The sequence below is a fragment of the Mangifera indica genome, chromosome 2 (genome assembly GCF_011075055.1).
Source record: "Mangifera indica cultivar Alphonso chromosome 2, CATAS_Mindica_2.1, whole genome shotgun sequence".
Classification (NCBI taxonomy): domain Eukaryota; kingdom Viridiplantae; phylum Streptophyta; class Magnoliopsida; order Sapindales; family Anacardiaceae; genus Mangifera; species Mangifera indica.
The window spans coordinates 14,016,005-14,039,054 of record NC_058138.1 but is presented as its reverse complement, the minus strand read 5'-3'; the positions used below and the strand labels follow the sequence as shown (position 1 = coordinate 14,039,054).

The 23,050-nt window shown below is 32.1% G+C and overlaps 2 protein-coding genes across 51 annotated transcripts; both read right to left on the bottom strand.

Moving 5' to 3' along the window:
* Positions 1 to 1,484: 1,484 nt before the first annotated feature.
* On the bottom strand, positions 1,485 to 15,574 carry LOC123202402 (putative disease resistance protein RGA3). 50 transcript variants are annotated; one of them, XM_044618495.1, is made up of 25 exons: positions 11,803 to 15,574; positions 10,565 to 10,665; positions 10,208 to 10,288; positions 9,462 to 10,071; positions 8,670 to 8,729; positions 7,770 to 7,991; positions 7,583 to 7,638; positions 7,355 to 7,410; positions 6,835 to 6,899; positions 6,575 to 6,735; positions 6,300 to 6,403; positions 5,313 to 5,748; positions 4,957 to 5,012; positions 4,577 to 4,822; positions 4,431 to 4,504; positions 4,141 to 4,302; positions 3,574 to 3,635; positions 3,419 to 3,480; positions 3,245 to 3,317; positions 2,864 to 2,933; positions 2,604 to 2,699; positions 2,323 to 2,432; positions 2,146 to 2,207; positions 1,951 to 2,026; positions 1,485 to 1,868 (listed from the first exon to the last, which is right to left on the bottom strand). In XM_044618495.1, the coding sequence occupies exon 1, from the start codon at positions 14,600 to 14,602 to the stop codon at positions 11,810 to 11,812; it is 2,793 nt and encodes a 930-aa protein (XP_044474430.1). In that variant the 5' UTR covers positions 14,603 to 15,574; the 3' UTR covers positions 1,485 to 1,868; positions 1,951 to 2,026; positions 2,146 to 2,207; positions 2,323 to 2,432; positions 2,604 to 2,699; positions 2,864 to 2,933; positions 3,245 to 3,317; positions 3,419 to 3,480; positions 3,574 to 3,635; positions 4,141 to 4,302; positions 4,431 to 4,504; positions 4,577 to 4,822; positions 4,957 to 5,012; positions 5,313 to 5,748; positions 6,300 to 6,403; positions 6,575 to 6,735; positions 6,835 to 6,899; positions 7,355 to 7,410; positions 7,583 to 7,638; positions 7,770 to 7,991; positions 8,670 to 8,729; positions 9,462 to 10,071; positions 10,208 to 10,288; positions 10,565 to 10,665; positions 11,803 to 11,809. The 50 variants fall into 50 exon arrangements, with proteins under 50 accessions (XP_044474430.1, XP_044474498.1, XP_044474406.1 ...); XM_044618563.1 differs by having other exon boundaries at positions 4,141 to 4,272; XM_044618471.1 differs by having other exon boundaries at positions 4,431 to 4,499.
* A 373-nt stretch (positions 15,575 to 15,947) lies between these two features.
* On the bottom strand, positions 15,948 to 19,320 carry LOC123203124 (putative disease resistance protein At1g50180). Its single transcript, XM_044619313.1, has 2 exons — positions 18,928 to 19,320; positions 15,948 to 16,659 (listed from the first exon to the last, which is right to left on the bottom strand). The coding sequence occupies exons 1-2, from the start codon at positions 19,237 to 19,239 to the stop codon at positions 16,468 to 16,470; spliced, it is 504 nt and encodes a 167-aa protein (XP_044475248.1). The 5' UTR covers positions 19,240 to 19,320; the 3' UTR covers positions 15,948 to 16,467.
* Between the last annotated feature and the right edge of the window lie 3,730 nt (positions 19,321 to 23,050).

The following is a 23,050-nucleotide window of genomic DNA, read 5'->3' as shown; positions in this document are numbered from 1 at the left end:
ATTTTACATTTTGCACTGAATTACACAAACCTAATAGAGCGGTTTCAAATTTCTTTGTCTGAAGGTACCTTGTCATTGTCGTTGATGATGAGAACAAATGACACTTGTGTGGAAAATCGGTAACATTACATAGATTGTCAATAGTTATGCTTACTCGTGTAACCATATTGGATATGAGTTGTTTTAATTGTTGAAGTTAACTAATTTTTTCAACTATAAAGTCGAATGGTTTTGGGTTAATGTTAGATTCTTCAAATGTCTGGTAATCTATAGCTTCTTTTATGCAACCTTTCATGGTTCATCTAAGAAGTTTGGAAATTGACTGTGAGTATATGTTTATAATATAATGAATACTATTTTCTAGTATCAAACTGTTGATGAAATTTCTCATCATTAATTGATGTAATTTTGAATCTTACACAAAATAAACTACGATGATAATGATTAGAGTTAAATACATAACTTTGTTATCCGCTATGTTGAGAATTAAATGCAATTCAAAACACCCATTCATGGAAAATTACAGTGATAGCATGACATATGTTTGATAAAAAATGATAATTTTTTTTTATAGCCACAAAATGGAAAAAGAAAAAAAATTGTAGAAATAGATGAGATCATTGAATGAAGCACACAATTACTAATGGTACAGATTTCCCTTCCCAAAAATAGAACTTTGTTGCCTCAATATTTCACCCCTTTTAGCCCTTGCCATTGTCATCTCATTTTTTCCCTGCAAAATCTTGCTATGCTTTTGTCACCAATCATGGGCATGTCAGCACTACAGACCTTCCCCAAACGACGTCGTCAGCAGAAGCTACCCACAGCGTAAGATTAATCCCTGCCGAACTCCTATTTGCCACGTGGATACATCTTAGCACTCACGCTTTTATTTAAACCTTTACAAATAGTCATTTTCTATTATTTACTTTTACGATTTTAATTAAAATTTTTCGTAATGATTTATTTTTATGTATAGTTTCTAATAAAAATTTACAACTATGGAAAAATAGTGTATAAAAATTCAAATTAAAATAATTTTTAATTAAAAATGAATATGAATAAATGAGGTCAATCTAATAAAAAAATTAATATATGTTTCGTATAAATATGATTTGAATTTGTTATGAAAATAGTTTTCAAATAAAATCTTAAAAAATAATATAAAATTAAAAAATTAACGAGTTGGTTGCTTTCATTTCCAAGTGGCCGTGGCCTCCGTCAAGGTGATCCTATGTCTTCAACTCTATTTGTTCTTGCTATGGAACTCTTCTCTTATTTTGATGGTTCCAAATTTTTCTTTAAATATTAAAAAAAAAAAAGAAAGAAATCAAATTTGAGTTGTTGAGTTTCAACTTGTAAGAGTTGGTCTAATGTTTATTAACAAATAAGGTGACATTTACTTACCAAAAAAGAAGAATCATATATTTAATAGTGAAAATAAAATTTAAACGAAATCATTTGTACCATTTGTAATATGAACATGATATAAAACACTATAAACTTCTCATATCATATTAACATTATCCTATGTTTAAATTATGACATTTTTCTTACATATCACTTTATACAATCACTGGCCTCACGAGAACTTAGATGACACAGGCTAGCGACAAAATAAAAATGGCAAAACCAAATATAAATTAACAGAAAAAAAAAATACTGGATGAAAATTTTATCTCAGAAGTTCTTAAAACCAAGCTGGTGTGATGGAACCAAAAGATTCAGCACCTGTTTCATCTTTCTTTTTGTTTCAAGTGCCTTGAGGATGTTTCTGCCATTGTTACGCCCTTTGGAGTAGTTCCTCAGCTGATCAGTGTCACGAATTATCAATTCCTAGCATAGGTAGACTGATTGGTAAATCAGTTCTGTACATTAAAGAGAGAAATCAGAAACAAATCCAGAAATGAAGAAAACAATAATAGAGATCACTGAGAATGCATAACCAACCATTAACTCGATATCAGTTGAGTTTCTTTAGACTACTCTTTGAATTCCATTCTTTCTCTCTTCCATGACGGAAATCCTGCACTAAGTAAATATTTGATGAAATCTAAAACTACATACAGAATTTACTGAGCCATGAATAATGCTGTGAAGTTTACAGCACATATCAAAAAAGAGAAGTGAGAAAGAATGACCTACCATTTGACTTTACAGTCCCCTACATTTATCCCTCCTCTCTTCCACATTTGTTGTAAGGTAAACTGTGATTAATAGAAATTTATAGGAATCAGCGTTGTGTGACTATTATCTCAAACAACTGAAAATACTTGAAACTTTTGGTCTCACAAGAGTAGAGGTTGATTTATAAGTTCTTACATGTCATTACTCTCATTGATTAGATTTCTCTGTCTAGCAATCTTGTTGCATTATGATCGAATTCATCATCTCAGTTGATCATGATTTCATGATCTTTTGATTGAAAAGCACTGTAACATAAAAATGTAAGTATTTGATTAAAGCATTACAAATGAAAGTGATGACATTAATTCTAAAACAGGTTGTCTATGCATAGCCAATTAATTGGCCATTGCCAATAATAGTTTTTCATTTCTCCCAGAAGAAAATAGGAGATTGAAATAAGATCAGAAGCCACTCACCAAGAAAATGTGAAAACCAAAACATTCAGCTCTTGTTTTACAAGTGCTTCAATAAAGTTTTCCACCGTTGCTTTACCCCTTGAGTATTTTCTTCAGCTAACCAAAATTATAAATTATCAGCACCGGAAGCTGAATAAAAAATCAGTTCTGGTTATCATTGAAGTAAATAACAGAATCAGAAACACAGTGCTGCTATGTGCTTTCTGTTTAAACATCAAGAAATGAAGAAAGAAATAGATTAGTGAGAATGCATAACCAACCATTAACTGAGTTCCTTCAACTACTCCCCTAACGCCATTTTTCCTCTCTTTCACAACACGAAATGCTGCACTGAGACAATAATTTTTTGATGAAATATGAAACTACAAATAGAAAAATACAAGCCTTAGTATGAATTATGACCTTCCAGGAGTACAGGAATAGGTTATATCCAAGTCTGTCAACTACTTCCAGCATTAAGTTCTGTGAGATAATTTGATGTCTGGTTTCAATATGCCTAAACTAGTGTCTTAAACTTTCGAAAATAACAAAAGGAATATTTTCAATAGACTTTAGAAGACAAAATTTGATGTCTGATAGTAATCTCAAGTAGAACAAATGCAACCAGAAATCGAATACATGACATGTTAAAGCGGTCTCACCCATCATTAAGTACAGAAATGCTGTTCCAACTTAACACCCTTCCTCCTCTCTTCCATAATGCGAAATGCTGGACTGGGACAACAAATAATTGACGAAATTTAAAATTACATATAGAATATACATGTCTTGTTTAAAAGAAGAAAGAGCTTAAACCTTATGGGAAACTTTATAACCTTCCAAAAGTACAGATTCATGTACGACATATTTCCTGCCCCATCTAAATGAGTCATCAATTCTGCATAAAAAATTGAAGAATTTACTGAGACATGAATAATGCTGTGAAATTTACACATCAAGAAAAACAGAGAAGTGAGAAAGCATGACCAACCATTTGACTAAACAATCCCTACATTTATCCCTCCTCTCTTCCGCATGTTTTGCAAGGTAGAACTGTGATTGATAGAAATTTATTTGTCTTAGTAAAAGTAAAATACAATGTACATGTACAAAAATGCATCTTTCATTGAAATAAACATGCAATTTACATGTCTCTAAAAGCAAATAAAATATTATTAGGAAGGGTCTTTTAAATGATATATAAAATCAGTGCCCTGTGACTACTATTTCAAACTATAGGTCTCACAAAGAGTAGAAATTGATTCATAGATTCTTGCATGTCATCACTCTCATTAATTAGATTTCTTCATTTAGCAATCTTGTTACATTATGATCAAATTCATCGTCTTGGTAAATCATGATTTTATGATTGTTTGATTAAGAAACATTGTAACATGAAAATGCAAGTATTTAATTATAGCTTTACAAATGAAAGTAATGACATTAAGTCTAAAAAAGGTTGTATATGCATAGCCAATTATTGGCCATTACCATTAATAATTTTTTCATTTCTCCCAAAAGTAAATAGGAGATTGAAATAAGATCATAAGCTACTCACCAAGAAAATGTGAAAACCGAAAGATTCAGCTCTTGTTTTATCATGCAAATTTGTTGTTTTGTTTTATGATTGCTTCAATGAAGTTTCCACCATTGCTTTACTCCTTGAGCAGTTTCTTCAGCTAATCGGCGACTGAAATTATAAATTATCAGCACAGGGAGCCTGAATAGTGAATCAGTTCTGGTTATTATATGAAGTAAATAACAGAATCAGAAACACAGTACTGCTATGTGCTTTCTGTTTAAACATCAAAAAATTAAGACAGAAAGAGATTAGTGAGAACGCATAACCAGCTGTTAACTGAGTTCTTTCAACAACTCTCCTAATGCCATTCTTCCTCTCTTTCACAAAGCGAAATTCTGCACTGAGACAATGATTTTTTGATGAAATATGAAACTGCAAATGGAAAATTACATGCCTTAGTGTGAATTATGACCTTCCAGGAGTACAGGCATAGGTTATGTCCAGGTCTGTCAACTATCTCCAACATGAAGTTCTAATGAGATAATTCGATATCTGGTTTCAATATGCCTAAAGACAACAAGTGTCTTAAAACTCTTGAAAATAATAAAAGGAATATGTTGGTCCTTTATCACAAGTTTCTTACTGAAATCTCCAGCTGCCTCACATGAACTGATACATTTTGCTCCTTCATTGCTATAACTTAGATTGAGTATTTCTTCTGCTGATCAAAAGCAAAAAATTAGTTGAAAGAAACAGTCAATATGAATCATGTTATAACACTGATTCTTCATAATTCATGACATTTTCAATTTTATTGATTGCATCAAAACTATACAAATCACTAAAACAAACCTCAATGAGTTATCAGTAGATCTCAAGGATAAATATGGTTCTCCCATTGCAGTTACCTGATAATAGATGAATTCAGTGGTAAGATAAAGCTAAAGCATTTATGCATTAAAAAACAATGTTCTGTTTTTTGAAAAAAAAAGTCAAACAATTAGAAAGGTATTTTTCTTATTTCCTTTAGACAAGTTAGAACAAACACTCACAAATTCCAAATTTTACCGAGTTAGTTTAGGTAAATGCTCTGTTTCAAGTTTTAACATCTTCTCAATAGCACTGAAAATCATTCACACCATCAATAGTAACTACTTCTTTACAGACAACAAAGAAATAACATAATTCTGTGAAATGAAGAAACGAACCACAAATCACTATTCTTCCTGTTTTGCATAATGTGAAAATGCTGCACCAAGAAAAATATATATTTGATCAAATTTGAAACTTAAAATAGAAAATTGCATGCCTAAGTGAAAAATAAAAAAGAGCTTCAAAATTAACTTGACTCACTGCATCAAAATTAACATACCAGAATCAAGTTCTATTAGATAGAACATGATTTTTCTATTTCCTACTAAGTAGAGTGATAACCAAAAAAGGAAACCCATCTCAACGAGTCTTCAAACACTTTCAGAGAGAGAATCCTCAGTCACTTGAGGAGCTTTCTGACAAAGGAGCGCCACAAGTCATCAAAGGAATACTATAAAGGGTCAACTGTAATTCAGGAAGCTTCATTAAGTACAGAAATGCTGTTCCAACTTAACATTCTTCCTCCTCTCTTCCATAAAGTGAAATGCTGGACTGAGACAACAAATATTTGATGAAATTTAAAACCACATATAGAAATTACATGCCTTAGTTAAAAGAAGAAAGAGCTTAAACATTAGAGGAGACTTTATAACCTTCCAAAAGTACAGATTCATGTTCAATATATTTCCTGCCCTATCTAAATCAGTCATCAATTAAAATTGAAGAATTTACTAAGCCATGAATCATGCGGAGAAGTTTACACATCAAGAAAAACAGAGAAGTGAGAAAGTATGATCAACCACTTGACTAAACAGTCCTCTACATTTATCCCTCCTCTCTTCCACATGTGTTGCAAGGTAAAACTGTGAATGACAAATTTATTTGTCTTAGTAAAAGAAAAATACAACATCCATGTATAAAGATGCATCTTTCATTGAAATAAACAAGCAATTTACATGCCTCTAAAAGCAAATAAAATATCATTAGGAAGGGTCTTTTAAAAGATATGTAAAATCAGTGCCCTGTGACTACTATCTTAAACAACTGAAAATAAATGAAACAATTGGTCTTAAAAGAGTAGAAGTTGATTTATAAATTCTTACAAATCATCACTCCCATTGATTAGATTTCTCTGTCTAGCAATCTTGTTGCATTATGATCGAATCCATCATCTTGGTTGATTTCATGATCTTTTGATTGAAAAGCACTGTAACATGAAAATGTGAGAATTTGATTATGGCATTACAAATGAAAGTGATGACATTAATCCTACAGCAGTTTGTATATTCATAGCCAATCAATTGGCCATTACCAATAATAGTTTTTCATTTCTCCCGAAAGTAAATAGGAGATTGATATAAGAACAGAAACTGCTCACCAAGAAAATGTGAAAACCAAAACATTCAGCACTTGTTTCATCAGACAAATTTGCTATTTGTTTTACAAGTGCTTCAATGAAGATTCTGCCGTTGCTTTACCCCTTGAGTAATTTCTTCAGCTAATCAGTGACCAAAATTATAAATTATCAGCACAGGGAGCCTGAAAAGTAAATAAGTTCTGGTTATTATTGAAGTAAATAACAGAATCAGAAACACAATGCTGCTATTTGAAAGAGATTATTGAGAACACATAACCAACCATTAACTGAGTTCTTTCAACTACTCTCCTAACGCCATTCTTCCTCTCTTTCACAATGCAAAATGCTGCACAGAGACAATAATTTTTGATGAAATATGAAAATACAAATGGAAAATTACATGCCTTAGAATGAATTAAGACCTTTAAGGAGTACAGGCACAGGTTATATCCAGGCCTGTCAACTTTTTCCAGCATGAAGTTCTGTTGAGGTAATTTGATGCCTGGTTTCAATATGCCTAAACACAACAAGTTTCTTAAAATTTTTGAAAATAACAAAAGGAATATGTTGGTCCTTTATCACAAGTTTCTTATTGAAATCCCTGGTTGCCCCACATTAAATTATACATTTTGGTCATTTGTTGCTATAACCTAGATCGAGTACTTCTTCTGCTAATCAAAAGCAAAAATTTAGTGAAAGAAACAGTCTGTATGAATCATGTTATAGCATTGATTTTTCATAATTCATGTCATTTTCAATTTGGTTTATTGAGTCAAAACAATACAAATTACTAAAGCAAACCTCAATGAGCTATCAGTAGATCTCAAGGATAAATTTGGTTCTTCCATTGCAGTTCCCTGATAAAAGAGGAATTCAATGGTAAGATAAAGCAAATGCATTTGGGCCTTGAAAAATGATGTTTTGTTTTGAAAAAATAAATCTCTGAAAAAGGTTAATACAACTAAAAAGGTATTTTTCTTATTTCCTTCGGACAATTTATAACAAGCACACACAAATTTGAAATTTTACCTAGTTTAGTTTAGGAAAATGCTCTGTTTCAAGTTTTAACAATCTTCTCAATAGCCCTGAAAATCATTCACACCATCAATAGTAGCTATTTCTACACATAAATCATAGAAATAACATAACACTGTGAAATGTTTCCCAATAAAACATCAAGAAATTAAGAAAGAAGAATTGAGAAAGCATAACGAACCACAAATCAAGTGATTGAAACCATTTGCCGAACGCTACTTTTCATGTCTCGCATAACATTAAAAGGCTCCACCAAGACAATTTATATTTGATGAAATTTGCAACTATAAATATAATATTTGATGAAATCGAGGTGAATTATTCCAACCATTATTCAAGGTTCTGCGGAGGGAATTTGATGCCTGGTTTCATAGATGGCATTCAGTGTAATTGAAAAAGGTCCCTGACACAGAATAAACCAACAGTCAGAAAAGGCAAATGACATATGTATAAATGAATAATTTCCTTTGCCGATCAGTAACAGAAATTTAAAATGCTCTGTTTTAACTAATCCCTGTAGCCTTGAAAATCCATTACACCATTAATGGTTTCACATGATAATGAAAGAAAACAAAGTGTGTATGTAGCTAAATCATAAGCTTCCCAGAAATTGAAAATTGATTGAATCAAAATAAAAGAGAGAGCATAAAAAGTAAAACAGACCGAATTATCTGAAGAATGATCTACATGTTTAAAGCAAACAGAAATTTAAATTTTTGTAAAATTTGTAGTAAGAAAATATTTAATAATTTTGAGAAACAGATGGGGGACAGCATTTCACTGACCAAACAAGACCTGACCGTCATGTGATTGTCTTCATCTACAGTAATGACACACAATCTTCTTCTCTCCTCACAAAAGACTGCTAATGATGCATGGTTACAATTAATTGAAAACATATTTTGGAGATGGAGGGCATAGAGGACATAATTTGAGAAACCCCCTAATAAAAGAGCAATCAGCAGTAGGAGAAATAAGTTGTGAATAAAAATTAAAGAATAGACAGAACAAGTAATAATACTGCGATATACTTTCTAGTTTAAACATGAAAAATAAAGATAAGTAAGAAAGCATAATCAACCATTTGAGTAATAATCTCCTCATTTATTCCTTCTCTCTTCCATAATCTGAAACCCTGTCCCTGGTCAAAACAGAAATTTGCATGATTTGATTAACCTATGAAAAAATTGAGTTACAACCTTTTAAATCATGAAATAGCTCATAGAGCGTATAATTTTAATTCAAGTATTAGTTATAAATTTCATACAAAATAATAAATATATTTTAATTTTAGATTAAATAAATTAAAAAATATCTATCCACTGATTTATAATTAGCAATTAAATAAATTTAATGTGACATTCATTAATTATTAAATAAATAAATATTGAATCACAAATACATTTATTTTAAAGAAATAAACTAAATTAAATTACTTGTAATGTGTTACTGCTTGCTCATACGTTAAAATATCCCTCTGCCTCTGGTTGCCACCTGAATATCTAAAATGGAACTTCCATAAAAATAGGAATATGGTCTAGCCCTCCATAAACATAAAGATAAAGATAGGCTATCTCACTCAGTAACATCGACTTCAAACTTGCTCTGCTCTCCATACCAACCTATTTATTATTTTTATTAATAGGAAATGTTTTATTCAAGTATTAATTTTAAATTTCAAACATATTTCTATTTGCAATAATTAATAAATTAGAAACTGAAATATTTGAAGGATAATGATAATTTCCTTTACCCATTGATTTGTAATTAGCAATTAAATAAATTTAATATGACATTCATTATTTACTAAATATTTAAATAAATATTCAATCACAAATACATTTATTTTAAAGAAATAAGCAAATAAAATTACCTCTTATTGACGCCTTCCAGGCTAGCCTAGCAGAGGACAATAAAAAATATCTTTTTTCAATCTTGTATTCTGAACAAGGTGTTTTGGTAGTGCTTTCAATTTGTGGCAGTTGTGAACTCTCAAGGAAACCAGAGATGGCATGATTGTAATAACTTCTTCTTCTTCTTCAATTCTAGTAATCTCGTAATCCCACTCTTTCCACTCACGCATCCAACAAAATTCAATTCTTTTCAATTTAGGAAAGAAAACAGATGATGAAGACGTACCGTCATTTTCTTTTCTCAAAAATTCATTACTCACACTTTTCAAACTGTTCATATGACTGATATCTAAATATTCAAGGGATGCCAATTCTCCCAAGGGAGGCAAATGCTTCCAGTTACTGCAACCAATAAGTATTAAGTGCCTAAGCTTGGTTAAAGACATCATCCAGTTGGGCAAAATAGTGTTGCCTCTATAACTCCATATTTGTAATCTCTCCAAATTTAAAGATGGTTGTAGGATTTCAAGAAGTGTTTCATCCTCCTCATTTCTCCTCTCTCTTCCATCAACATTTAAGGATTTCACAGAAAGAATTCATTGTAGTTTGAGAAGCTCCTTCATGAATGAGCTGTCCAACAGTGAGAGAAAGCGAATAACAGTATATAAATCACTTCTACATTAGTATTAAAGAATCTCAAGAGCAATTAATAAAGCTGTGATGTGCAACATGAAGAAAAAACAGAGGAGTGAGAAAGTAAACCAACCATTTTAGTCATTTTGAGGATATAATCTCCTACATTTATACGACCCCTTTCCCATATTTGTTCTAAGGTCAAAATTTGAAGCTGTGATACAATACAAATTTGCAAACCTTAGAAGAGAAAAATGGCGTAGGAAATATCACATTAAACATATTTCCATGCTTGTCAAATTTAACCTCTCTTACTCTACTTTTTCTTGGAGTACTTACTTTGTTAATCAATTACAGAACATGTAAATTCTTTAAATTAAGAGCCCGACTAGAAAATCTGTTCCGCATATTGAGGAAATAATAGTATCATATACAGAATATTAAAGAAATGAAGAAACACAAAGAGATCAATAAGAAAACATGCCATTACCTGCTCTACTCATGTCATTTTTCCTGCCTTCCTTAATGCAAAATGACACACTGAGACACTTTTTCTGGGCCTGTCAACTTTTTCCAGCATGATACAAAGTTCTGCAGAGGGAAATTGAGGCATGGTTTCAGTAATTTCAAAGAGAAAATATGTCTTAACATAGGTAACTTGCCTCACTACTTAATAAAAGAAACCTTAAATGAGTTCTTCTTGGTTTCAGTGTGGTACTCTTCTACATAGCACCGCACTGAAACAATACATATTTGTTCTGAGATTGAAATTTGTAACTGTAAACAGAAAATTAATATCATATAAATAATTTATGAAAATTTGACGCCTTGCTTCAATATCTTAGACAGTCTGATATATTTGAAAACTTTTAAAACGTATTTTCTACAAAAAAAAAAATAATAATAATAATAAAAATATGACAGAGTACATACAAAAGATTTTAGAAAGAAAGTACTTTTCAAAGACTAGACAAGATATTATTCTAAAAAATAAAGAAGACATTTATTCGACAAAAATTCATAAAAAGTAACTTTTGATTGACCCAATCCAGTATCCGTTTGGAATCCTAAATATATTGCTACCTTTTACCATTGAATAAATCTAATTAATAATAAATAATATTATTCAATTAACCTTGCAAATAAATACCATTGAATAATAGTAATTGGATTTTGAACTTAAATTTAAAAGTAAAAGTACAATAATGCCCCTATTGTTCAACAACTTCAATTAACCTTGCAAATAAATAAATACCAATGAATAATAGTAATTGGATTTTGAACTTAATTTTAAAAGAAAAAGTATAAGTAGTGATTTAAACACATCATTACTTATACTGCTAATAAGACTTTTTTGATGTTGACACTTTTGTTTTATCAACGGTTCAGGCAATTTCCAAGTTCAACAGTGGAGGGAGGAAGGCCCTTTTTTCATATTATTATTATTATTAATAGGAAATGTTTTATTCAAGTATTAATTTTAAATTTCATACCAAATAATAAATATATTTTCATTTTTTATTAAATCAATTCAAACATATTTCTATTTGCAATAATTAATAATTTAAAAACTGAAATATTTGAAGGATAATGATAATTTTCCTTTACCCAATGATTTATAATTAGCAATTAAATAAATTTAATATGACATTCATTATTTACTAAATATTTAAATAAATATTCAATCACAAATACATTTATTTTTAAAAAATAAGCAAATAAAATTACCTCTTATTCACCACGTTCTAGGGTAGCCTAGCAGAGGACAATAAGAAATTTCTTTTTCCAGTCTTGTATTCTGAACAAGGTGTTTTGGTAGTGCCTTCAATTTGGGGCAGAAGTGAATTGTCAAGGAAACCAGAGATGGCATGATTGTAATAACTTCTTCTTCTTCTCCAATTCTAGTAATCTCGTAATCCCATTCTTCCAACTCTCTTATATTCCGAAATTCGATTCTTTTCAATTTAGGAAAGAAAACAGAAGATGAAGATGTGCCGTCATTTTCTTTTCTCAAAAATTCATTAGTCACATTTTTCAAACTGTCCATTCCTCTGATAGTTAAATATTCAAGGGATGGCAATTCTCCCAAGGGAGGCAAATGCTTACAGTTATTGCAATAAAAAAGTGTTAAGTGTTTGAGCTTGGTTAAAGACATCATCCAGTTGGGCAAAATAGTGTTGCCCTTGTAACTCGATATTGTTAATTTCTCCAAATTTAAAGATGGTTGTAGGATTTCAAGAAGTGCTTCATCCTCCTCATTTCTCCTCTCTCTTCCATCAATATCTTTATTGAAATATAGCATTAAACCAACGAGGTTTTCATGATTCCTAAGCGGTGATGTTTTAACCTCCTCCACATCTGATACATTTCCCAACTTGTCTATATACAACTCTCCAAAGAGATTAAGGTATTTCAAACCTTCAAGATTACATGTTTTCTCATCATTACTACCACTTACCACGAAATACCTTAAGGTTCGGAGATTACTCAATCTTTGAATTCCTTTTGGGATGTATTTTAATGACCAAGTCGAATCATTTTCTAGATGCCTTAGGTTTATTAATTTTTCCATCCCTTGAGGTAATTCTTCCAGTTCAACACACCTACTAATATCTAAAGTTTGCAAATTATATAATCCACATAATGCTTCAGGAAGTTTTCTCATGCCTAAGCCACTCAAATTAAGATATCTCAAATGCATCAATTTTCCTACCTCTTTAGGAATCTCTTCAATCAAACTATTTTGACGCCACCCTTTAGCTATATTTAATGCCCTTAAACATGTCAATTCACCAAATAATTTAGGCATGACATCGTGAGGTAATGTAGCCATGGAATTTTCAGTATCCATTAAGAAACTATGCATCATTCTTAATCTAAATATGGAATCAAGAAATAAATCCTCACCATACATTGTAACCATCATGTGACAAACTTTCTTATGATTAAAAGAGCTTTTGAGTGGCTCTTTAGAACCATCAACTTCTATGTGGGCACATTCATTCTTGCTTAAGAACTGGGCAAAGTCATGCACTAAATCATGCATCTTACATCCAATCACATTATTTTCATTATCTTTTTCAAACTCTTGGAATAATGATTGTGAAGCTAAATAGTCAAAATACTCTTCACCAACTATCTCCATTGCCTTATTTTCTTCTTCTTTAACATATCCTTGAGCCATCCATAGTTTAATCAATTCATCTTTTTTTAATATGTAATCCTTGGGAAAGATAGCACAATATACAAAACATCTTTTCATCATACAAGGCAATTCATTATAACTCAATAATAATGGCACAAAAACATCTTTTTCAATTTCTTTAAGTTTCCATAATTTACTATCTAAAATACATTTCCACTCTTCCCAATGTTTTTTAAAGCGCAGGAGACTTCCTAATGTCTTTGCAACCAAAGGCAATCCCTTGCACTTACTTACGATTTGCCTACCAGTCTCTTCAAATTTTTCACACTCTTCTTGAGACAAACCAAAAAAGGCTAATTGCCTAAATAATAACCAACATTCTTCATCAGACAACTCCTTAACATTAATAGTATTAGTTGATCCCATCATATGTACAACTGACTCTTTGCGTGTGGTAATCAAAATTTTACTTCCAGACAAACTTTTCTTCAAGCAATCATATAATGGTTCCCAATTTTTGGAATCTTCACTCCACACATCATCTAAGACCAAGAGGATTTTCTTTCCCACAATACTACTATCAATGCATTCAAGAAGTGAATTTAATTCACTTAAATTAGGAGTAGAACCCTTTAAAGCCTCAATGATTGCTTTGGCAATCCTATACTCATTGAAAGGGTCTGATACACATACCCAAATTCTTTCATCAAAATTGTTTATTACATCATTATCATTATAAGCTAATTGAGCAAGAGTAGTTTTACCAATACCTCCCATCCCTATAATAGAGATGATAGGCAGGTGTTCTCCACTACTCTCACACAACTTACGTATTAATATATCCTTCTCCTCAGCTCGACCACATATTTTAGACTCATCAATAAATTTGGTACTTTGTACCCGCTTACTCCTTTCAACACTCCTATTCACGTCAAAATTAAGCATCTGTTTTTGTTTCGTGATCTCATCTAATTTTTCATTGACTTCCCTTATCTTGAATGCAATGTCATGCCGTAAGATCACTTTCTTAAATGAGAAGCAACAAGAGGGAAAGGAGAAACACACCTTCTTCTTTCCAGGAATAAGGACATTTTCAACCCCCTGATTAATTCTCTGCTCCAACAAAGCATAATTCCACTCATCCAACACATCTTCAATGTTGTAGGAAGCCTGTTTGAGCCGATCTAACCAAAGTTCTACAGTTTTCTCTTCCACTTGTCTTTCCTCTGCATCAACCAGCACAGCTCGAATATCATCAAGATTGCTTTTCAGCTTTTCAACTTCTTTGTCAACACCAACAACTAGCCTCACCTCCTGTTGTATGCCTTCACCAACGACTGAAATCAACTGCTCTATGACAGCGGAAACAAGTGCTTCAGCCATAATCAGAGAATCAAGTAACAGTTCTTACAGATGAGAGAGCCGAAGAAAAATATGAGTTTGTAGATGTGGTTGTAATGAACTGTGAAACTGCGGATAAATATCCTTTCAATTCTTCATAACCAGCCAATATAGTCAACGTGATGATACAATTCTTAAAAGATTCCCCACCCACGTTGGGTGTATAAGTGTGAATTCAAAGAAAACACAACGTAAAAGATTATGAGAATCTTATAGCGTGGCCCAACACTTCATTTATGTTACACCCACTAAGCAAATGTGATGTATTAGAAGTGAAAATTGACTTAATCGGTTTAATGTTAAACCCCGAATTTATCTGAAATCAAACTATGTGAAATATCCAAGTAATTGCAACATTCCAAAAATAACATATTAAATACTTAAATTTATGTAAGACATGACAGTAGTTTATGTGATGGTTTCCCGGTAACACTGAGCTTAATGGGCATCAACATTTCTTGTAATAAATTTATGTGATAGGATAGGCAACGCCACTTTCTGCACTGGGGCCATATGAAAAGTAAAAGTCGTGTATTATTAATCCAAACGGTGCAAAATGTCCTTCAAACATGGGACCCATGCCTATTTGTCTTTATCAAACAAACAACTAATTTAATTTCTCCTCATGTGGTCATAGCTGGACACAGCTGAAAAGGTATCCTGGTCATCGCTGGACACAGCACCAAAGGTGGTACCAAGGCTGAATTCTACTCAAACGTGTCCAAACATAATTCAGCTCGGTTTTGGCTTGTTTTTGAGAGATTTGAGTTTAGAGAAATGGTCAATCGTAATCGACTCGTTTGATGGCTTCAGAGTACGGGTTTGGCTCGCACATACTTGGGACGTGTAGCCGAGCCTGAACTTGGCTTAGGCTCGCTCAAGTATATTTGCCTGGACTTCAATGAACATGTGTTGCTCAACTTAAGCCGAATATGTTAGTTTGGCTTCGGATACTAAAATTCTGGTCGCTTTTTTGGCTTGGTTTTAGGCTCGCATCTCAGCCTCGGACTTTGTTTTTTAGCCCACATTTTCAAATTTTGGATTTTTTGAATCAATTATCAATTTTTCAATTCAATTCGCATTTTCTGGTTTCAATTTACTTTTAAGGTTCACGTGGATATTGTAACTGAATTTTCTTCTATCAGTGAAAATACCATTTTCTTCTATAATGTAACTGAATTTTCTTGAATTTCTTATTTCCTTCACGTGGATGTAGTAATTGTATTGTAAAGAACTCTTGAAACTTGATATGTATGTAAAGGGGACACTAGGATCCATCTACATTTCAGGTGAGAGTTTACTCTTCATCAAAATCTACTCTTTTTCCTTTATCTTCTTTATGAATCAAATGGTTTAAATGGTTGTTTTGTGTGTTTAATTGTTAGATATACAAATTGTTTTGTGTGTCACACATGTTGTTTGATCAATAGGAACAAACTCAACTCATAGTCAAATTATTTTATCAATGTAGTTCAACTGTCTTAGATTTACTTTAAAATTTATTAAAAATTTATAATTTTATAATGTCATATTGATATCACCAGTTTAATTGATCAATTGATCCACACATTGGGTCAACGTCAAATCTTATTTTAAAGTCTTAAAATTTAAATTACTTAAAGTTTGTCATATTTATCTAATTTATAACAACTTACCTTATAGAAGTTCTTGTTAATTAACCAACTTGAACAAGTAGTTGACTATGTATTCTTAATACTCAAGTTTTAAATGATAATGCCTTTATGACATTCATTATTTACTAAATATTTAAATAAATATTCAATCACAAATACATTTATTTTAAAGAAATAAGCAAATAAAATTACCTCTTATTGACGCCTTCCAGGCTAGCCTAGCAGAGGACAACCATAGACAACTTTTTCCAATCTTGTATTCTGATCAAGGTGTTTTGGTAATGCCTTCAATTTTGGGCATTCGAAAATTGTGAAGGAAACCAGAGATGGCATGATTGTAATAACTTCTTCTTCTTCTCCAATTCTGGTAATCTCGTAATCCCACTCTTCCCACTCACGCATAGACTGAAATTCAATTCTTTTCAATTTAGGAAAGAAAACAGATGATGAAGATGTGCCGTCATTTTCTTTTCTCAAAAATTCATTACTCACACTTTTCAAACTCTTCATATTAATGATGCCTAAATATTCAAGGGATGGTAATTGTCCCAAGGGAGGCAAATGCGTACAGTTATTGCATTCATAAAGTCCTAACCATCTGAGCTTGGTTAAGGCCATCATCCAGTTGGGCAAAATATTGTTGCCTCTGTAATACACTATTTTTAATTTCTCCAAATTTAAAGATGGTTGTAGGATTTCAAGAAGTGCTTCATCCTCCTCATTTGTCTTCTCTCTTCCATTAATATCTTTATTGAAATCTAGCCTCAAACCAAAGAGGCTTTTTTGAATCTTTATTTCTGATCTTTTAACCTCATCCACATCTGATACATTTCCCAACTTGTCTATATACAACTCTCCAAAGAGATTAAGGTATTTCAAACCTTCAAGACTACATGTTTTCTCATCATTATTACCACTTACCACGAAATACCTTAAGGTTCGAAGATTACTCAATCTTTGAATTCCTTTTGGAATGTATCTTAATGAGCCAGTCTCATCATTTTGTAGATGTCGTAGGTTTATTAATTTTTCCATCCCTTGAGGTAACTCTTCCAGTTTACGACACCAACTAATATCTAAAGTTTGCAAATGATATAATTCACAAAATGCTTCAGGAAGTTTTCTCATGCGTAAGCCACTCAAATTAAGATATCTCAAATGCATCAATTTTCCTACCTCTTTAGGAATCTCTTCAATCAAACTACTTTGACGCCACCCTTTAGCTATATTTAATGCCCTTAAACATGTCAATTCACCAAATAATTTAGGCATGGTATCGTGAGGTAATGTAGCCATGGAATTTTTAGTATCATTTAAGAAACTACGCATCATTCTTAATCTAAATATGGAATCAAGAAATAAATCCTCACCATACATTGTAACCATCATGTGACGAACTTTCTCACGATTAAAAGAGCTTATGAGTGGCTCTTTAGAACCATCAACTTCTATGTGGACACACTCATTCTTACTCAAGAACTAAGCAAAGTCATGCACTAAATCGTGCATCTTACATCCAATCACATTATTTTCATCATCTTTTTCAAACTCTTGGAATAATGATCGTGAAGCTAAATAGTCAAAATACTCTTCACCGACTATCTCCATTGCCTTATTTTCTTTTTCTTTAACATATCCTTGAGCCATCCATAGTTTAATCAATTCATCTTTTTTTAATCTGTAATCCTTGGGAAAGATAGCACAATATACAAAACATCTTTTCATCATAAAAGGCAATTCATTATAACTCAATAATAATGACACAAAAACATCTTTTTCAATTTCTTTAACTTTCCATAATTTACTATCTAAAATACATTTCCACTCTTCCCAATGTTTTTTAGAGCGGAGGAGACTTCCTAATGTCTTTACAGCCAAAGGCAATCCCTTGCACTTACTTACGATTTGCCTACCAGTCTCTTCAAATTTGTCACACTCTTTTTTAGACAAACCAAAAAAGGCTAATTGCCTAAATAATAACCAACATTCTTCATCAGACAACTTCTCAACATTGATAGGATTAGTTGATCCCATCATCCATGCAACCGACTCTTTCCGTGTGGTAATCAAAATTTTACTTCCACACAAACTATTCTTTAGGCAATGATGTAATGGTTCCCAGTCTTTGTAATCTTCAGTCCACACATCATCTAAGACAAAGAGGATTTTCTTTCCCACAATAGATCTTTTAATATATTGAAGAAGTGAATCTAATTCACTTAAATTTGAAGCAGAACCATCTAAAGCCTCAATGATAGCTTTGGCAATCCTATGCAAATCAAAAGGTTCTGATACACATACCAACATTCTTTTGTCAAAATTTTTTATTACATTATTATCATGATAAGCTAATTGAGCAAGAGTAGTTTTACCAATACCTCCCATTCCTATAAGAGAGATGATAGGGAGGTGTTTTTCACTACTCTCACACAACTTATGTATTAACATGCTCTTCTCCTTAACTCAACCACATATCTCAGACACATCAATAAAAGTGGTACTTTGTACTCGTTCACTCTTTTCAACACTCCTAATCATGCGAAAATCAAACATCTCTTTTTGTTTTGTAATGACATCTAGATTTTCATTTACTTGTTTTATCTTGATTGCGATGTCATTACGTAAACTAACTTGTTCAAATGAAAAGCAATACAAGGGAAAGAAGAAACACACCTTCTTCATAGGATCGGTAGCATCTTCAACCCCTTCTAGTTTTTGTTTTAGAATGGCGTAGTTCCACTCATCCAACACATCTTCAATGTCGTAGGAAGCGTGTTTGAGCTGATCTAACCAACGTCTTACAGCTGTCTCTGTCACTTGCCTTGCCTCTGCATCAACGAGCACAGCTTGAATAGCATCAAGATTGCTACTCAGCTGTTTAACTTCTTCGTCAACATCAACAACTAGCCTCACCTTCTGTTGTATGCCTTCACCAACAACTGCAGTCAACTGCTTGAAGACACCGGAAACAAGTGCTTCAGCCATAATCAGAGAATCAAGTAACTGTTCGTACAGAAAAGAGAGCCGAAGAAAAATATGAGTTTGTAGATGTGGTTGCAATGAACTGTGAAACTGCGGATAAATATCCTTTCAATTCTTCATAACCAGCCAATATAGTCAACGTGATGAGACAATTCTTTAAAGATTCCCCACCCACGTTGGGTGTATAAGTGTGAATTCAAAGAAAACACAACGTAAAAGATTATGAGAATCTTATAGCATGGCCCAACATTTCATTTATGTCACCCACTAAGCAATTGGATGTATTAGAAGTGAAAATGGACTTAATCAATTTAATGTTAAACCCCGAATTTATCTGAAATCAAACTGTGTAAAATATCCAAGTAATTGCAACATTCCAAGAATAACATATTAAATACTTAAATTTATGTAAGACAAGATAGTAGTTTATGTGATGGTTTCCCGGTAACACTGAGGTTAATGGGCATCAACATGTCTTGTAATAAATTTATGTGATTGGATAGGCAACGCTACTTTCTTTACTGGGGCCATATGAAAAGTAAAAGCCGTGTATTGTTAGTCCAAACGGTGCAAAATGTTCTTCAAACATGAGACCCACATGGTGCAAAATATATATGAATATTATAATACTTAATGTCAAATGTAATAGAGGCGACATATTTGACAATTCAACCAAGATAGAGAAATGAAGTATAGGCAGAATATTCATCATGGCTGTAAATATAAGAAATGCATCAATATCAAATTATTATGGCAGTAAAGTAATGAATCATATTATCATGATAGAATGAATATTCATCATCAAATCAACCATCCAACAACATTAAAGCTACTACAACCATACTTCAACACACCAATTTCATAATTACTACATTTGTATCATTTATATTGTATAGGTCAATCTCAATTTCAGTGGCAATTTTCAAGAAACCTTGTTTGACAACACTTTATACTTAATCTGATTATTGCACCATCAATTAAGTGTGTTAAATTACACCAGATATGCGTTCTCTAATGTCTCTATTAGTCTCTCCTCTAGTTATATTTCTAACTCCGACTTTCCCAATAATTTGTATTGAGTCTTTTTAATCTGCTTACACCCTCACAACCAATGATAGATTTAATTTGTTATTCCATTTGAAGATATAAAGTCAAAAAAAATTCCTGCAATGTTTTTTAGGAAAAATACATAAAATTTAATATAAAACTTGATGACAATTAATATTCATATGACCATATAGTATAACACTGGAATTATTTACTTGAGATAAATGATTTTGTCTGTGATGCAGAGACCATGGTTGGGTTTTCTATTGACAAAATGTCAAAATATTCATGACACAACCCTTCAAGTGTGTGGTGGAGGTTGTTCATCTTAATCATGACATCATATTTTCCATACAAATTAGGATAAGCAAACTTCATAAATTCAAATTTAAACTTGCGATAATAAAAAATGGGTACATTACAATATATAATGGATCAACATTAATAAACACTATACTATTAATCCAGTTCCTTATCTTGGATCCAAAATAACTACAATAGAACATAAATAGATTAACCTTTCCCAAATATTTGTCAAACTTTACAATCATTAATTTAACCATTACAGCTATATCAAGATCAAATTCCCTATCTTTTAAGATTTAACCATACTGCCTGACAAAAAGGGTTCAAAACTTAAGGCCTAGCAATAAGACAGAAAATAGAAATATACATCAGATGTCATCACCAAGAAAATGTGAAATCGAAAAGATGTGGCACATCTTCCATCAGGCAAATTTGCTGTCTGTTACAAGGGTCCCAGTGAAATTTCTGATATTGAACAACAATTAATATTGGTCCTTAATTGCTTGCTTCATTTGCTCCTTGAGCATCTCCTCAGCATAGGTAATTAACTAGTTAATCAGTCTGCACATAAAAGAAATAACAAAATTAGAAACACAAGGCTGTGATACTTTCTGTTTAAATATGATGAAATAGAGAAAGAATAGAGATTAGTGACAAAGCAAAACACATGGCTGCACTCATAAATAGAATATTACACGCCTTAGAATCAAATAAAAAAATAACTTAAGCCTTAAAAATAAAATTAATGGATACAAAGTAGGGTTATGACCTTTAAGAAAAACAAATAAAAGTCCTACAAGGAAGGGAATGCAACAACTACCTCAGTCTGCCTACTTCTCAAGATGAAAGTGGAAGATAGAAATAAACAGCATCAAATGCTAGCTTTCCAAGCAAATGTGAAGACCAGGATTTGCCAGTTGTTTCATCTTGTAGATTTTCTTTTTGCTTATGAGTGCCTCAATGAAGTTTTCTTCAGTGCATGATGTAATTCGGTCCTCTGTTGGTATGGTCTGGAATGTTTTACATAGATTTGAAATTCTCAGCACAGATTAACAAGCATCAAAGTGCGAATGGAACCAGCTACACGTAGATGTAATGTGCTTTCTAATTAAAAATCAAGAATTCAAGCAAGAGCAGAGAGCAATATTGGGAAAGCATAGCCAACCATCAAATGAGCTCTTTCGGCTACTCTACAAAACCCATTCTTCCTCTCTTCAAAATTTCTTAAGTTTAGTTTGGCAAATAACTCTGTTTCAATTATCTATTAGCAATAACAATTTGTTCTATGCAACGAACAAGTCAGAGATAGAAAGGTAGATCAGTTGGAAGCTCACCAGGAAAATGTTAACAACAGGATTGAGCTTTTGTTTCATCTCGAAAATTATGTTTTTATTGACAAGTGTTTCAACAAAGTTTCTTCTTCCATAAACAAGATAAACTGGTTCTGCATTTATATACACAAACTCTTACATCAAAGAAATAAACATAATGCTCTGATATGAAAACAGTAATAAGAAATCCAGAAACAAAGAAGCATTGAGAAAGCATATACAACCCCTAATTGAGTTCTTTTGACTACTCTTCTAGTACCATTTGTCTTCTCTTTGATAACAAGGAATGTTGGACTGAGAAAATAAATATTTGATGAAATTTGAAACTGATATATAAAACATTACATGCCTTAGTTAAAAGAAAAAGGAAAAGCTTAAGATTATCAGAAAATTCATCTCGGAAAAGTGGGGTCATAACCTTCAAGAACTGAGGAAACACAAGATATTTCCTGGCCAGTCAATATTTCCAGTATGAGAAAAAAGCTCGGCAGAGGGAAGTTGATGCCTGATATCAATAAGATCAAAGATAAAGCAAATGCATTTAGGCTTTAAAAAAGGTTGTTCTGTTTTTAAAAAATTAATCTCTGTAAAAGGTTAATACAACTAAAAGGGTATATTTCTTATTTCCTTCAGACAAGCTAGAACAAACACAAACAAATTTCAAATTTTACAAAGTTTACTTTAGGTAAATGCTCTGTTTCAAGTTTTAACATCTTCTCAATAGCCCTGAAAATCATTTACACCATCAATAGCAACTACTTCTTCACATACACCAGAGAAATAACATAATACGGTAAGCAGCTTCCCAATCAAACATCAAGAAATGAAGAAAGAAGCAATGAGAAAGTATAACGAACCACAAATTGAGTTCTTGTGACCATTGGCCGAACACTAATCTTCTTGTCTCGCATAACATTAAATCGAGGTAAATTATTCCACCAGGAATCGAGGTTCTGCAGGGGGAATTTGATGCCTGGTTTCATAGTGGCATTCAGTGTAACTGAAAAAGCTCCATGACACAAATAACCCAACAGGCAGAAAAGGCAAATGACATTTGCATAAATCAATAATTTCTTTTGCTGATCAGTTGTAGAAATTTAAAATGCCCTGTTTTAACTAATCCCACTAGC